Raw genomic sequence first — 14535 nt, 5'->3', positions numbered from 1 at the left:
GTTTCCTTAACCTCCCTCTTCTGAGTGTCCCCCTCATCCTTCCACCTTCTTCTTTTCAATCTGGTCCAATAAGAAGAGAATACAAACATAACCAATAAACATGACGTTAGTAAAAATTACAAAGTGGTTTATCCAAATATACTCCTCAACACTGGAGAACTTCAGCTCTGGTCTGTCTGCTCAGCTGATGGGCTGGACAAGTTTAAAGAGGAACAGCTGAGTTGAATAAGTGTTGGTCTTACATGTGCGTAACTGAGGAAGAACAGCTGATTGTTGCTGAAGTCCAGTCCTGGCAGCAGAGGCTCCTCCACACCTCCTCTGTTCTCCTGCACCCACCTCCTATATGCCTGCAGAAGAAGACAGGAGGCATGTTCTCACCGTGACGGCTTCATAACACCAATCATTCTTAAAGGGGAGGAATCGGTCGTCTCATTTCAGATGTACCCTGAATGCTTCTCTTATCCCCCCGTTGTCTGCGATGTTTTCTGCCAGAGTTCTTTTACCCCGGACCTGCGGAACGACCATTCACAGGTCACGCCTTCATTAAAGGCCATGTGACATCCAACAGGAAGTGGGGTGGAGCGTAGAGACTCACGTTAAGGCCGGCCTCCTCCCAGTGGTAGTTGTTGTATTGATCAATCATGCACTGAGTCTTCTCGGTGAACGCCGTCACAGACGAGTTACTCCACCATTGATCAAGATTGCCGTTTTTATCGTATTTGCGACCTTTGAAAAGAAAAGACAAACATGTGAATGTTTCAAAATCTCTGATCCCTAAAAAACAACTTCCTGTTTTTACCGTTATTATCAAAGCCATGAGTGAGCTCGTGCCCGACGATCACGCCGATGGCGCCGTAACTTAAGGACCTGGAAAGGCAGTTACAGAAGAATTCAGATCAATCACAGCAAATTCACCAGCGACTCATCACATTGTGAAGAGGAACGATTCAGCCGAATGGAAAGGTGTTTGGTTAGAAACCATGCTGAGAGTCTGAAGAGTCAACCTGACGTTTATTGAGTCAGATCCTTAAAAACGACACTTCAATTTAGACGGAAAACACGTTTAGCTCAATGACAAAGTTAGACTTTAAGGGTTTTTGTTCTATCATCAGTCCTTTTTTGGACACGCCCCTTTTTTAATGCAGATTTGTAAAATGGAAGACTCCATTGAAGAGTTAAAATGCAGCAACTTTAACCTTTTACTGTAGATTCAGAGTAAATCGACCATCTGTCGTCGACAATGGTCTTGAATGTTCTCCGTGTAGCAAAAAAACTAAGTTTATTCCTCTGGAAAAATCTGATAATGGGGTATCGGATCAGCACATGAACTACAGAACCAGAGGAACCTGAAGAACGTCGTAAACTCTGGAGAATCGTTCTGGTCCAAACTCTGTCAGAATTGAGTCTGCACAAAGAGCAGCAGCTTCTCTGTTTGGTTACCTTGGTTACATAACCTGGTTTAACGGCCTCCTGAATTAGTTCACATGACCAGAAGGAAAACTACGGATATGTTTGCTGGATGATGGTGCAAGCATGGAGGGAAATGTTCAGAGAGAAATCTACTTTTTCGGAAAGCTGTGATCTTCAGAGAAGATCCTGGATAGTCCTGTTTACACGTCACTCGTATAGTTGGAGACATGGATGCAAACGTTCACTGAGAGAAACCTGAGGAGGCCTCATAGGTGACGAGTTCAAAGGTCATGCTCCATCTTACCTGGGATAGTCTTTTCCCCAGAAGAACGGTTTCTGAAGTTCTCCAGCAGGAAATCCTGAAACAGAACAGATCTGGTCCAGCTGCTGCTTCTCCCTAAACATTACTCAGGTGAAACCATTGACTGTATATAAGAACTGGACTGAACAACCCCCCTCCTTCCGTGTTCCATATAGGAAGTACCACTGGGTTCCAAAAAGGCCAAAGTCCCATTGACTTCCATTGAGAAACAGACAGTTATTTCTCAGTCATTTTATATGTCAGAATAATCATTCTTCCTCTGCTGCTTTCTGATTAACTTCTTTTTTCTAATCCTAATTTTTTTAAAGATTTTTTTCCATTATCACAAGTAATTAGAGTTATAAATTGACCAATCAGATGGCTCAATAAGCGTTTGTGGGTCTGACGTCGAACGTCTGGGGGGTTTGATTGACAGATGACGGGTAGCCAATGGGAGCAGACTTCATCAATGGGTCCGTGAAGACCTTTTAACACCTACTTTACAATTCAACAATGTACCAATCATTGTCCTACTGTTGTTTTCCTCAATGGAATGTACCGATGCAGCAGTTTAAAACAACAAGAGGAGCATGCTGTCGACATTTTTAGATGAGGATTTACTCTGTAGAAATAGATTTCACTCTGAGGTTATGTGCTTTGGACTTTTTTGTTTGTTTAACGTTCGTTTTTCTTTTTTCACTGTTTTGGTTGTAGCTTATAAATTATACGTTGCGTATCAAACGGAATGGTACAGCTCCTCCATAAAATCACCAACCAAAGTTTCATCTTCTTCACTTTTCCAGCTTCAGCCTGAATTAGACGCAGCCGTCTGAGGAGCGCGAGACAAACTTGAAAGGACCTGGTCGTATTTTCAAACAGAAAAAGATCCAGCTGTTCACTTGTTAGGATGGTTATTTATTTTAAATACAGCTGAACGCGCTTCTCACGTGCATCTGATCAGACTGTAACGTGGCAGCGCATGTGAAGTAACGCTGCTGCTGCATGAGGGGGACACGTGCTGTTCTGCAGCGGCGTCCCCCAAATGCTCCTTTTACCTCGACTAAAAGGAATAAATGTAAGTAAATCCCAAAGGACCGCAGACAGAATCAAATGTTGGAATGGTTCTCCCTCAAAGGCTTCAACAATGACTTGTACGATTCTCCACCGTTATTAAAGTAGAAGCTGTTTACATCCGCGGTCTCGTGGTCGAGGCGTGGAAAGAGGCGGGGACTCACAATAAACTCACTCCAGATTGGCGACAGTACTTCCTATAGATTCATGACTCAGCTATGACTCAGACCAATTGCTGAAGATGGGTTGCAGACGTTTCAATATGCCGATATCCGTTTCAGGAAGTGACGGTGAAAGCGGCGGCCTACTTTAGTGAGGAGTGGAGGTAATGCATTTCCAATGGGGGACCTCATGGCTCCAGAAGTCCAGTATTATTACAGTCAATGGGTGAAACTCAAACTTCAAAAAAGTAAACTGCTGAACTGAGTCTTTGTAATTATTGGTATTTGAAGTTTTCTGTAAAAAAAAATTATTCAAGGGAAAAATGTACTTCATTTTCAAAATTTCTCTATCATTTGTCAGAAAAAAAATATTGACCAAAAAATGCTGTTTACTTCATTTGTCTGAACCAGGAGTTTTTGGAGGTGAACTCAACCCGAGTCTAGGTGACGCAGTGATCGGGTGACGCAGTGATCGGGTGACGCAGTGATCGGGTGACGCAGTGATCGGGTGACACAGTGATCGGATGACGCAGAGATCCGGGTGACACAGTGATCAGGTGACACAGTGATCGGGTGACGCAGTGATCGAGTGACGCAGTGATCGGGTGACACAGTGATCGGGTGACGCAGTGATCGGGTGACGCAGTGATCGGGTGACGCAGTGATCCGGGTGACACAGTGATCGGGTGACGCAGTGATCGGATGACGCAGAGATCCGGGTGACACAGTGATCAGGTGACGCAGAGATCTGGGTGACGCAGTGATCGAGTGACGCAGAGATCCTAGTGATGCAGTGATCGAGTGACGCAGAGATCTGGGTGATGCAGTGATCGAGTGACGCAGAGATCCTAGTGATGCAGTGATCCTAGTGATGCAGTGATCCTAGTGATGCAGTGATCCGGTGACGCAGAGATCCTAGTGATGCAGTGATCCTAGTGATGCAGTGATCCGGTGATGCAGTGATCCGGGAGACACAGTGATCGGGTGACGCAGTGATCCGGTGACGCAGTGATCTGGGAGACACAGTGATCGGGTGACGCAGAGATCTTAGTGATGCAGTGATCCGGTGACGCAGTAATCCGGGAGACACAGTGATCGGGTGACGCCGTGATCGGGTGACGCAGTGATCGGGTGACGCAGTGATCGGGTGACGCAGTGATCTGGGAGACGCAGTGATCCGGGAGACGCAGTGATCCGGGAGACGCAGTGATCCGGGAGACACAGTGATCGGGTGACGCAGTGATCCGGGAGACGCAGTGATCCGGGAGACACAGTGATCGGGTGACGCAGTGATCGGGTGACGCAGAGATTCGAGATACGCAGTGATCCGGGAGACACAGTGATCTGGGTGACGCAGAGATCCGGGTGACGGAGTGATCTGGGTGACGCAGTGATCCTAGTGATGCAGAGATCCGGTGATGCAGAGATCCAGTTACCCAGCTCCTATACCGCTGGTGTGTGGATGGATCTAAAATGATCCATCCTGTTCAGACGCCAAATTACTGACGTAATGAAACAAATATTTCAGTTTTAAGGCTCTAAAAACACGAATTTCTAACTTTGTAAATGTTTTATTTCTTTAAGTAATCATAAATAATATCCGTCCAGTTTCCTTTATGAACAATGGCTTTTGTGATGTACGAGTTGATACAAGAAAAGAAAAAAACATTATTTTTGCTAGTTTTCATTTTGAAATTCTATTAAAACCAAATAAATATTTTAATTTGTTTGTTGTCAACAGGAAACTTCAAACACCAGGAAGCATTTTCTTTCTTTGAATGGACAGACCATGAGGGAGGGAAACTGTAGAAAAATACTTTCAGGATGCAGACAAAGAGAAATCCTTCTGGACTGAGATGTCTGATCCTGTCACTGATCGACTCGTTTCAAATCAGTAACTAAAACAGCGAGTCATTCTGAGAGTCTTACGAATCTGGTTCGTGGATGAACTGTAGAAGGCGTTCACGGTCGTCGGGTTTGTGAACCATCTGAAAACAAGAGTTACATCAGTCAATTAAACTGTGGAGGGCGGAGTCACAGACGGCGAGGAGTTGCTCACTCTGTTCGTGGAACGCTCCTCCGAAGCCACGAGATGTCGGCCTGAGCAAAAAACTTCAGAGTCTGCATGACGTTTCCATAGTAATCCTTCTCAATGAAGTCCAGCTGAAACAGAGAGAGACGATGCTGAAGCTTCCAGACCACAGAGGAGAAGCGGCGGCACGATAAACTTGTCTTTAGGGGAGAAATTACCTCCAAAGTCACAGATTTAAAGTCCTCCTCCTCCTAAAGCTCCTCCCCTGAGGGGGACTGTAAATGTGTGGCTCCTCCTCCTAAAGCTCCTCCCCTGAGGAGGACTGTAAATATGTGCCTCCTCCTCTAAAGCTCCTCCCCTGAGGAGGACTGTAAATGTGTGGCTCCTCCTCTAAAGCTCCTCCCCTGAGGAGGACTGTAAATATGTGGCTCCTCCTCTAAAGCTCCTCCCCTGAGGAGGACTGTAAATGTGTGGCTCCTCCTCCTAAAGCTCCTCCCCTGAGGAGGACTGTAAATGTGTGGCTCCTCCTCCTAAAGCTCCTCCGCTGAGGACTGTAAATGTGTGGCTCCTCCTCCTAAAGCTCCTCCCCTGAGTACTGTAAATGTGTGGCTCTTCCTCCTAAGGCTCCTCCCCTGAGGAGGACTGTAAATGTGTGGCTCCTCCTCCTAAGGCTCCTCCCCTGAGGAGGACTGTAAATGTGTGGCTCCTCCTCCTAAAGCTCCTCCCCTGAGGACTGTATTTGTGTGGCTCCTCGATGGAAACTGCGGCCTGTTGATCTATCAAACACCAGGTTTTTATTGCAGAACTCTGACCTGCAGAGATCAGAGGACTGCGGTATTGTCTGACTTTGGTTTGATGAAGCTCCACATGTGGACCTGCAGCTTCATGGCTCTGACAGCACAATCAGAGCTTGAAAGGAGCCACATACTGACTGCACCTCCCTGCAGTCTTTTTAAAGCTGAATTATAGATTTGCTGCTGCACAGCCAGATTTACAGATTAAACTATGAAAAGTTAAAGTTTTTAGAATCTGCAATTGGAAAACACTTCGACTGTCTTCCCGCTCAGAAAAAACCCACAGCAGTGGTACAAACCTCCTTCAAATCTTCATTGAGGTAGGTGTCATTCAAAATGAACTCTGGATACCCCACCTTAGCCATCACCGCATGAGCCTTGGAGAGACAGAACAACATTCATTACATACATCCCAGAGTCTTTCAGAGGAATAAAACCACATTTAGGGATGTTTCATTCTCTCATAGAGTTACATAGAAATGTAAGAGAATGTCTGTTTTCCTGCTGGTGTTCATCCTCTTTATAATGGAGCATCACACCATGCAGACAGAAATATAACGAGAGACTCCCTGACCACACGGGTATCAATAACTAAGTGAATCCGTTAATATTGAATGAGCGCATGAAATCACAGTAAATAAACTCCTGGAGTGCTTCTGAAATGAGCTGGTTCATGGACAGAATGTTAGACTCCAGAGATCTCCAGCGTGTTCACATCTCAACCAAACAGCTGAAAACTCAAAGATATGAACGACTAAACCACAGAGAGGAGAGAGAGCATGGAGATCAAACACATGAACGTTGGTCATCAGGGATTCCTGCCTTTTCTACAGCTTTCTTCTTGGTCGGCTCGTCCATCCAGTCGTTCTCCTTCTGCAGCATGTCAATGAAGGCCCAGCGAATGCCCTCGATCAGCTCCTCCATCTGATCCACATGAATGTGAAGCACAGACCAGAATCATTGCACCATAAGCAAAGACCTCCAATCAACCAGCTGAGAGGTGACATGCCTACCATCTGCTTCTTGTCCTCCTGGAAGTAGGAGTTAACAAAGAGGCGTCCTGTGGCGTAACCCAGAGCGTTCTCTACATAGTTGACGCATTTGTCCCAGCGCGGGGTGAGAGAGGTAGTTCCTGAGGTTACCTGGAGGAGGCGTAAGAGTCAGATCTACAAGACAGCAACCTTTCTTCCTCAGAGAAGAATCGAACCATCAGACTTAGTCTCAGTCCCACAACAACAACATTACCCGTGCGTAGTCGAGGTATCTGTACAGGAAGCGGCGGCTCAGCGTGGTGATCCTGGAGAGCACCGTCCTCCACTGGACGTAGTTCGCTATAGTCCTGAAGAGGAGGACAGGTCTCATGATGTCATTAAAGGTCATAAATAAGTTTGAACTGAGAAAGGAGGAACAGCCTGTGGATGTGACTTCAAACTAACGACTGATCCAATGCAGAGTTTCCAGGATGAGACTCAGTTTAGTTTAGTGGTGGATCAACGTTGTTGTTGTGATGAGAGAGGCTGCAGTGGAGACCCTAACCCAGAATGAACCGGGAAGGCTCCACAGAACCAGAGAGAGGGTGTGTGTAAGTGTGTGTGCACCTGTCAGTGTTAAATTCGTTGATGAAAAATTTTCGTCATCGTCTTCGTCAACGACATTTTTCACCCAACGAAAACCAAACGAAAGCAAAACTAAATTGATAGACATTTTTGTCAACGAATAAAAACGAAACAAAAATGCTGTTTGAAGACGACATCCAATCATAACGACTAGAAGGGCGAGAAGGGCGGGAGCAAATCATAAGCGTTCCAATCAGAACACAGAGTCCTGCAGCTGCCCGGGAAGACACTGTTTCAATGAATTGTGTCTGTGATTTAGGTGAAAAATTTCTACTCCAGGTAGAAAAAGAAGAGTACATAAAAGGACAAATTTTACTTTTAACGTGACCCTCAACAAGACGTTGTGTGGAGCGACAAAAGACAAAACACAGACAAAAAAACAAAAACCTGAGGTGACGTTTGCAGACAAGCCGCCCTGAAATCGATGCAAAGGTAACGATGCAAAACACTTATTTCCAGTGTTGTGGTGTTTTGAAGGGTAGGATTATCTGAAATAGTTTGCTTTAAATACTTTTTGCCAAGCTAAAAATAGCATTGCTATTACACGGCGGAGAAGCGCTTTTCTTCACGTGGATGAAGCTCTGAGGTTTGCATTTAAATCCAAGTGATGCTTTTTGTTTTTGGATGAGGTATTTAAAGTTATAAACCGATGTTGTTATGTATTTCCGAGCGCTAGCAGCTCTGCTGCTTCTTCAGATCCACAAAAAATCAGTTTAATCTCCAACTCCATCACGTCTTACATGACAACTCTATTGGCTGACGGCGGTTTTACAGTAAACCACATAAGCTGGTCATAGCAAATGACATGTTAGGACAACTTACTCCCTAGTGAGGGTGTTTTTAATGCAGTTTTTGCTCTTGACTACTTCTTCAATTCAAGTTTTTTTATGTTCAGACATTCATCACAAATGGGATGAAATTATAGTTTATTTTTGAATGTGGTTTAAGTTGTTGCTGAATTTGTCCAAATGACAAGTATGGAAATAAAGTGAAGTAAAATGTTTTTTTTGTTTTTTTTTACAATTTTGTAAAATTTCTGTTATTCATACTTAGTACATTTCATAAAAATACTTTACTTTTACTGTATATTTTTGTCGACTAAAATTTGACTAAAATTAATAGAATCAACATGACTAAATTGCGACTAAAACTAAATCTTATTTTAGTCGAAAGACTATGACTAAAACTAAATTCAAATTTGCTGTCAAAATTAACACTGGTATACCTGTGTGTGTGTGTACCTGGGCTCTGTAGTGTTAATGAGCTTCATCAGTTCCCTGAAGTACAGTGGAGCTCTGACAATGACCGGCTCAGACGAGGACACGTCCCGATCCGGATCATCTTTGGTCTCCACCACAGCTTTTACAAACCCTATCCAGTCAAACTGAAGACAAAAAGTTCAAAAACCTTTGAGCTGGAACAGGTTTAAAATACTTGAGTCAGAGTCAAATCTCATGAACAGCATAAATAAAAGTTCTTCATTCATCTTACAGAACCAGAATCAGACAGAAATGGTAAATGGCGTATACTTGTATAGCGCTTTCTACCCTCCTTCGAGGGCCCAAAGCGCTTCAGTCACATACCCATTCACCCATTCACACATTCACACACTGGTGGTGGCTCTGCTGCCGAACACTGGCGCCAACCTCCCACCAGAGACAATTCGGGGTTCAGTGTAACACTGGCGCCAACCTCCCACCAGAGGCAATTCGGGGTTCAGTGTCTTGCCCAAGGACACTTCGACACATGGGCGGGCAAGGCGGGAATCGAACCAGCTCACTTCTGATCAGGAGTCGACCGCCCTACCACTGCACCACGGCCGCCCACACTGCACTGGGATCACTGCTGCACTGATTGGTGGTAGCTGCTTTATGCTGAAACCCATTTGAGGCTGATGGTCACTCAGCAGGTTTTAGCGCTAAGCTAACCACCATCACAGGGAGCTCTGAGCAGGAACCTGTTAGCAACTTTATGAAACTAGCAAACGGAAAACCACTGAAGGTTCTTAGATGTTCATTTCTCGCATGTCTTTGATGACAAACTGAAGATGTATTTAATGGAGAGGAAATCCTCATACTGAGCTGTCAGACAGATTCACTTAAGACATTACTGTGGGTTTATCGTTTGAAATTTTGACTGCTTTGAGTGGATGTACAGCTGCCTTAACCTCTCCATCATCCAGAGAGCAGCTACAGGCTACATGCTAACCACAACATAAGGATTGATGGAACCCAGTGGGCTTTGGTGAACTGCACACAACACTGCAAGCATCTATACACTGATTGTTAGCTCTGGGTTTGTGTCTTTAGGTCTTCTCTAGCACACACGCTGCTTCTGCAGAAGTTGCAGTACCTGTGGCATGGAGCGCTGCAGCCGTGAAAGAGTTAACTTGTTATACATGTTTTCACTGGTGCGATTTTCATGGGGGATCAGCATCTGCAGAGACAGAACCAGCATTAGGATGAAGGACTGAGATTTGGGGATGAAATCCTTATTGCTCATTAGCATGGGCAGATCTGATGAGTCAGTCTCATGTTTCACTGTGAACTGTTGCATTAATACATCTACACCATCTATACATCTATACATCTACAGCATCTATAATCTATAGATCTATACATCTACAGCATCTGTTAATATATACATCTACAGCATCTATACATCTATAGATCTATACATCTACAGCATCTATAATCTATACATCTACAGCATCTATACATCTATAGATCTACAGCATCTGTTCATCTATAGATCTACAGCATCTATATCTATAATCTATACATCTACAGCATCTATACATCTATAGATCTACAGCATCTATACATCTATAGATCTACAGCATCTATAATCTATACATCTACAGCATCTATACATCTATAGATCTACAGCATCTATACATCTATAGATCTATACATCTACAGCATCTATACATCTATAGATCTATACATCAACAGCATCTTTACATCTACAGTATCTATACACCTAAACATCTACAGCATCTATATATCTATACATCCATAGATCTGCACAGGTTAAGGCAAACATCCGTACGTGAGCCAACTTGGTCTCAAAAGCCAGAGCCTTTTCCATCTGGACCCTCGCTGCTGCATCCGGGGCGCCCAGCATGACGGCCACGTCCACCATGAGGCTGAGCAAGGCGGCCCGGTTCTGGACAGGCACACAGAACACCACAAGCATTACTGAAGACGTGCACACCATCTGATTCTGAGAAGTCAGATTTGGTAAAAATGACAAGAAAATGTTTTGGAAAACTTAAAATGGAATGTAGAAAAAATGCATCTAACACCACATCTAAGAACATGCTGTTGCTGCCTTTCACATAAATGGATAGCGCTCTCTAGTGTTCAACATAAAGAACTGCACCTTAAACAGAAGCAGCACAGTTTGCTACCTTTGGTGGGATTTAAGATCCTTCTGAGTCGGACGGTAAAGAAACTCAGAGAACTGGAGAATTTAACACTAGAGATGAAACTCTGAAGTTTCCTTAAAAGTTGTGTTTTCACACAGTTTGTAACAATGCACCATTGTGATGAGCTGAACAGAACGGTTTTGGTTGGTAGTGGAGGTGGAGACTGACCGCCTGAGCAGAGGAAGTGTTGGTGATGTAGTCCTCCCTGGAGGGCAGAGACAGGGACGCCTGGTCCAGCTTCAAAAACACACAACAGGTTAGCTCCTCCCACTCAAGAGGTCATCAGGAGATCAAAGACACAAAAACACGAAGCCAGACCCACCAAACGAAACCAGTGACGGACAACCAACAGATCAATTCAGATTCCTGCCATCACAGATCTGTTAACTTTCAGATCAATGTGTATTATATGCTCATGGATGTATTCAAAAAAACTAGGGCTGTCAGATTTGTTGCGTTAATTACGTGTTAATTTGACATGTGCATGACGCCGAAAATTTTTTGAAGCATTAATTGCGGATTTTCTCATACGTGCCTTTCCACACCGCGTGCAAGCGTCCCTCATCGCCCTCTAACTCAACGGCTGCTCTCACCAGATCACGGGCGGGTCTCCAACCACCGAGCTGCTAGCTAGAACCGGCCCGGCGCCAGGACGCGGAGAGCTCCTGAGGGCTGGGTTCCCCCCTCTAACCCGGCTCTGGTTCCGTCCAGTACCAAGTCTGGTGGTACCGGCTCGCGTCCGGCGCCGCGTCCCGAGAGCTGCGGACCCCCGACGTTCCGAACAGCAAGCCCACCGGGGGACGTTTTAAATGTTCTGGAGGTTTAAGCGTGATCCAGCCCCAGCATAGCGGTCTGTCTGCCGGCATATTCATGGCGTGAGCTCCGCTGGACACGTCGCTGCATCGAGCTGCAGCCAGAGAACGCGGCGGCAGTAACAGACTGTCAAACTATCCACAGAGTATCCCGCTTTTCTCAGTCTTTAATGTTTTAAAAAACAAAAGTTCATTGGAAATGATAAATCTCTATTTCATTTATTACTGTAGTTCAGCAGAGGAGGAAAAGATTTGGTCCTGACAAAAAATGAACATGAAAGTGTTATGGAAATTTTAATTTTGATGTTTTTTATTTTATTTTACTGAACGTTGATTGAAGTTTTGAATTTAAAATGCCCTTCACTTGCACTTGGGCTTTTGTTAGGCATTTTATGTTACAGCCTTTTATTGTTAAGAAAGTTTATCTCAATACAATGTTACAAATAAAGTATTTCTGATGAAAACTATTAATTTTGTCATTCTTGTTTTCATAATTAATGTAGAACTGCTAAATTCCACGAAGCACACATTTTTTTCCTAAAAAAATGGCCACATATGGATTTGCGATTAATCACAAGTTAACTATGGACAATGCGATTAATTGCGATTAAAAATTTTAATCGCCCGACAGCTCTAAAAAAAAAGACATATATGTACACTAACTACTATTCAAAAGTTTGGGGTCAACCAGACAATTTAGTGTTTTCCAGGAAAAGCCACACTTTGATTAACCAAATGAGTTGGACAATGAATAGAGAATATATCTAAGACTTGACAGGTTAGAAATTATGACATTTATTGGAATTATATTTTTTTTCCTTCTAACTTTTCTTTGGTCAAAGAATCCTCCATCAGCAGCAGTTCCAGCATTGCAGCCCTTTGGCGTTCTACCTGTTAGTTTGAAGAGGTCATATGGATAAATTTGACCCCACTCTACTAGAAACCCCTCCCACAGCTTGGATTGGCACTTCTATGGTACCATACGGTCAAGCCCCTCCCACAGCAGCTCCATGTGGTTTAGATCTGGTGACTCCATCACACACAGAATCCCAGCTGCTGCTTCTTGAATAGTTCTGGTCCAGGTCTAAACCGGCTCCAATCAGGTGCTGGCCATAGAGTATGGCATGGTGGAGCGGCCGTGGTGGAGCGGTCGACTCCTGATCAGAAGATCGCAGGTTCCATTCTCACTTTTTCTAATCTTCCTCTGTCTGATGTGTTCTTCAGTACATATTATCATTTTCTTTTGATAGCCAGTCTCTGGTATGGCTTTTCTCTGCTGCCCCCCCCCGAAGTCTTCACTGCAAATGCTGACTCTGTTGTTTAGTGGTTTTGTTTAATGAAGCTACCAGTCCAGGACCTGTGAGGCGTCTGTTTCTCAAACTGGAGACTCTAAATGTTTATCTTGGTTTTCATTTGTGCAGCAGGACCTCCCACTTCTCTTTCTACTCTGCTTAGAGCCTGTTTGTGCTGTTCTCTAAAGACACTAGGACACACCACTGAAGGAAATTTTAAGTTTCTTGGCAGTTTTTGTCTTGGAATCACCTTCATTTGTAAGAACAACAGCAAACTGTGGAGTTTCATCGACCACTCTAACGTGATCTCCAGAAAGTCAGAGGAAGGTCAGTTTAGAGCTTCTCTAACAGCTGAACTGTCTTCAGCCGTGTTAACGTGATTATAGAAGGATTTCTAATCATCCGTTAGCCTTCCGACACAATGAACAAACACACCGCACCATCAGAACAGTGGAGTGATGGCTGCTGGAAACAGGCCTCTACTCACTGATGTAGATAATGAACCAGAAACCAGATATTTGCAGCTGGAAGTCATTTCGAGTCCTTTACCGCATTAATCATGTCTAGAGAGTATTTCTGATTAGTTTGAAGTTTCTTCATTTAACAAAAAAAGTTGCATTTCTTTCAAAAAGAGGAACATTTCTAAGTGACCCCAAACTTCTAAACAGTAATGTATTTGTATATGTATCCCCACACATACTGTTGTCAGAAAGTGATGACATCATCATTTCTTCAATGTCTGTTTGACCTCTACTGTGGGATCACCTGGATCCCGACTGTGGGATCACCTGGATCCCGGCTGTGATGCAGGACTGACTGTGGGATCACCTGGATCCCGACTGTGGGATCACATGGATCCCGGCTGTGATGCAGGACTGACTGTGGGATCACCCTGATCCCGACTGTGGGATCACCTGGATCCCGGCTGTGATGCAGGACTGACTGTGGGATCACCTGGATCCCGACTGTGGGATCACCTGGATCCCGGCTGTGATGCAGGACTGCGGCGTCTCTGACCTTGATGATGTAGTGGGAGGAGTTTTTGTCGTCCGGGGAGATGTAGAGGCGGATCAGGACGCTCTTGCTGTGCTGGTTTCTCATCTCCGCCAGCGTCTTCAGGAGACTCCACCGAGACTCTGACCACTGATATTCACCGCCAAGCCCATCCCCCACCACGGGCCATCGAAACTCCGCCTTTCTCAACGTCCTCAGCATGGGTTTGGAGTCCACCTCCTCCAGCCTGCCTTTGGAAACAGAGTTTCTGTGATCTGTGTTTCTTCTCCTGAAATGGTTCTGATCAATACGTCATATTTCATCATCTCTTTGCTCTCTGGTTCACCATCGATGAACAGAGAGAACAAACACAAACCTGGCACTACAGACACCTTTTAGTGAGTGGTTTGTAACAGCAGAGTTCTGTATGTACATATCAAATGTACATGTATGGATTCAAAAGAAAAAGTTTGCTCTACAGGTTATATGTCTGATCTCAGTCCGAATCCGACCGTTTCACATGATTCTGAGGAAAGGAAAGCTCCTCCATTTGATGTGGATCTGATTTGTCCAAACTGATCAGTGATGGAGCTTTGATGACCACAGTCACAGGTGGTTTGACC

The 14535-nt window shown here is 44.5% G+C and overlaps 1 protein-coding gene across 2 annotated transcripts in view; it reads right to left on the bottom strand.

The window, feature by feature from the left end:
* Positions 1–14535, bottom strand: part of phex (phosphate regulating endopeptidase homolog, X-linked) — a 24000-nt gene that overhangs the window by 1919 nt on the left and 7546 nt on the right. For both annotated transcript variants that reach the window (XM_024280537.2, XM_024280536.2), the window contains exons 6-21: positions 13937–14163; positions 10984–11052; positions 10437–10553; positions 9738–9821; positions 8627–8769; positions 7015–7108; positions 6783–6911; positions 6592–6693; positions 6069–6146; positions 5003–5106; positions 4873–4931; positions 1715–1769; positions 800–867; positions 596–726; positions 445–510; positions 243–347 (exon numbers count right to left, since the gene is read on the bottom strand). In XM_024280537.2, the coding sequence (XP_024136305.1) occupies positions 243–347; positions 445–510; positions 596–726; positions 800–867; positions 1715–1769; positions 4873–4931; positions 5003–5106; positions 6069–6146; positions 6592–6693; positions 6783–6911; positions 7015–7108; positions 8627–8769; positions 9738–9821; positions 10437–10553; positions 10984–11052; positions 13937–14163 (1631 nt within the window). The remainder of the gene's footprint in view (positions 1–242; positions 348–444; positions 511–595; positions 727–799; positions 868–1714; positions 1770–4872; positions 4932–5002; positions 5107–6068; positions 6147–6591; positions 6694–6782; positions 6912–7014; positions 7109–8626; positions 8770–9737; positions 9822–10436; positions 10554–10983; positions 11053–13936; positions 14164–14535) is intronic.

This window comes from Oryzias melastigma, linkage group LG20 (assembly GCF_002922805.2).
Source record: "Oryzias melastigma strain HK-1 linkage group LG20, ASM292280v2, whole genome shotgun sequence".
NCBI classification, from domain to species: domain Eukaryota; kingdom Metazoa; phylum Chordata; class Actinopteri; order Beloniformes; family Adrianichthyidae; genus Oryzias; species Oryzias melastigma.
The sequence above is the reverse complement of the archived record's forward strand: the minus strand, read 5'-3'. Positions and strand labels throughout refer to the sequence as shown.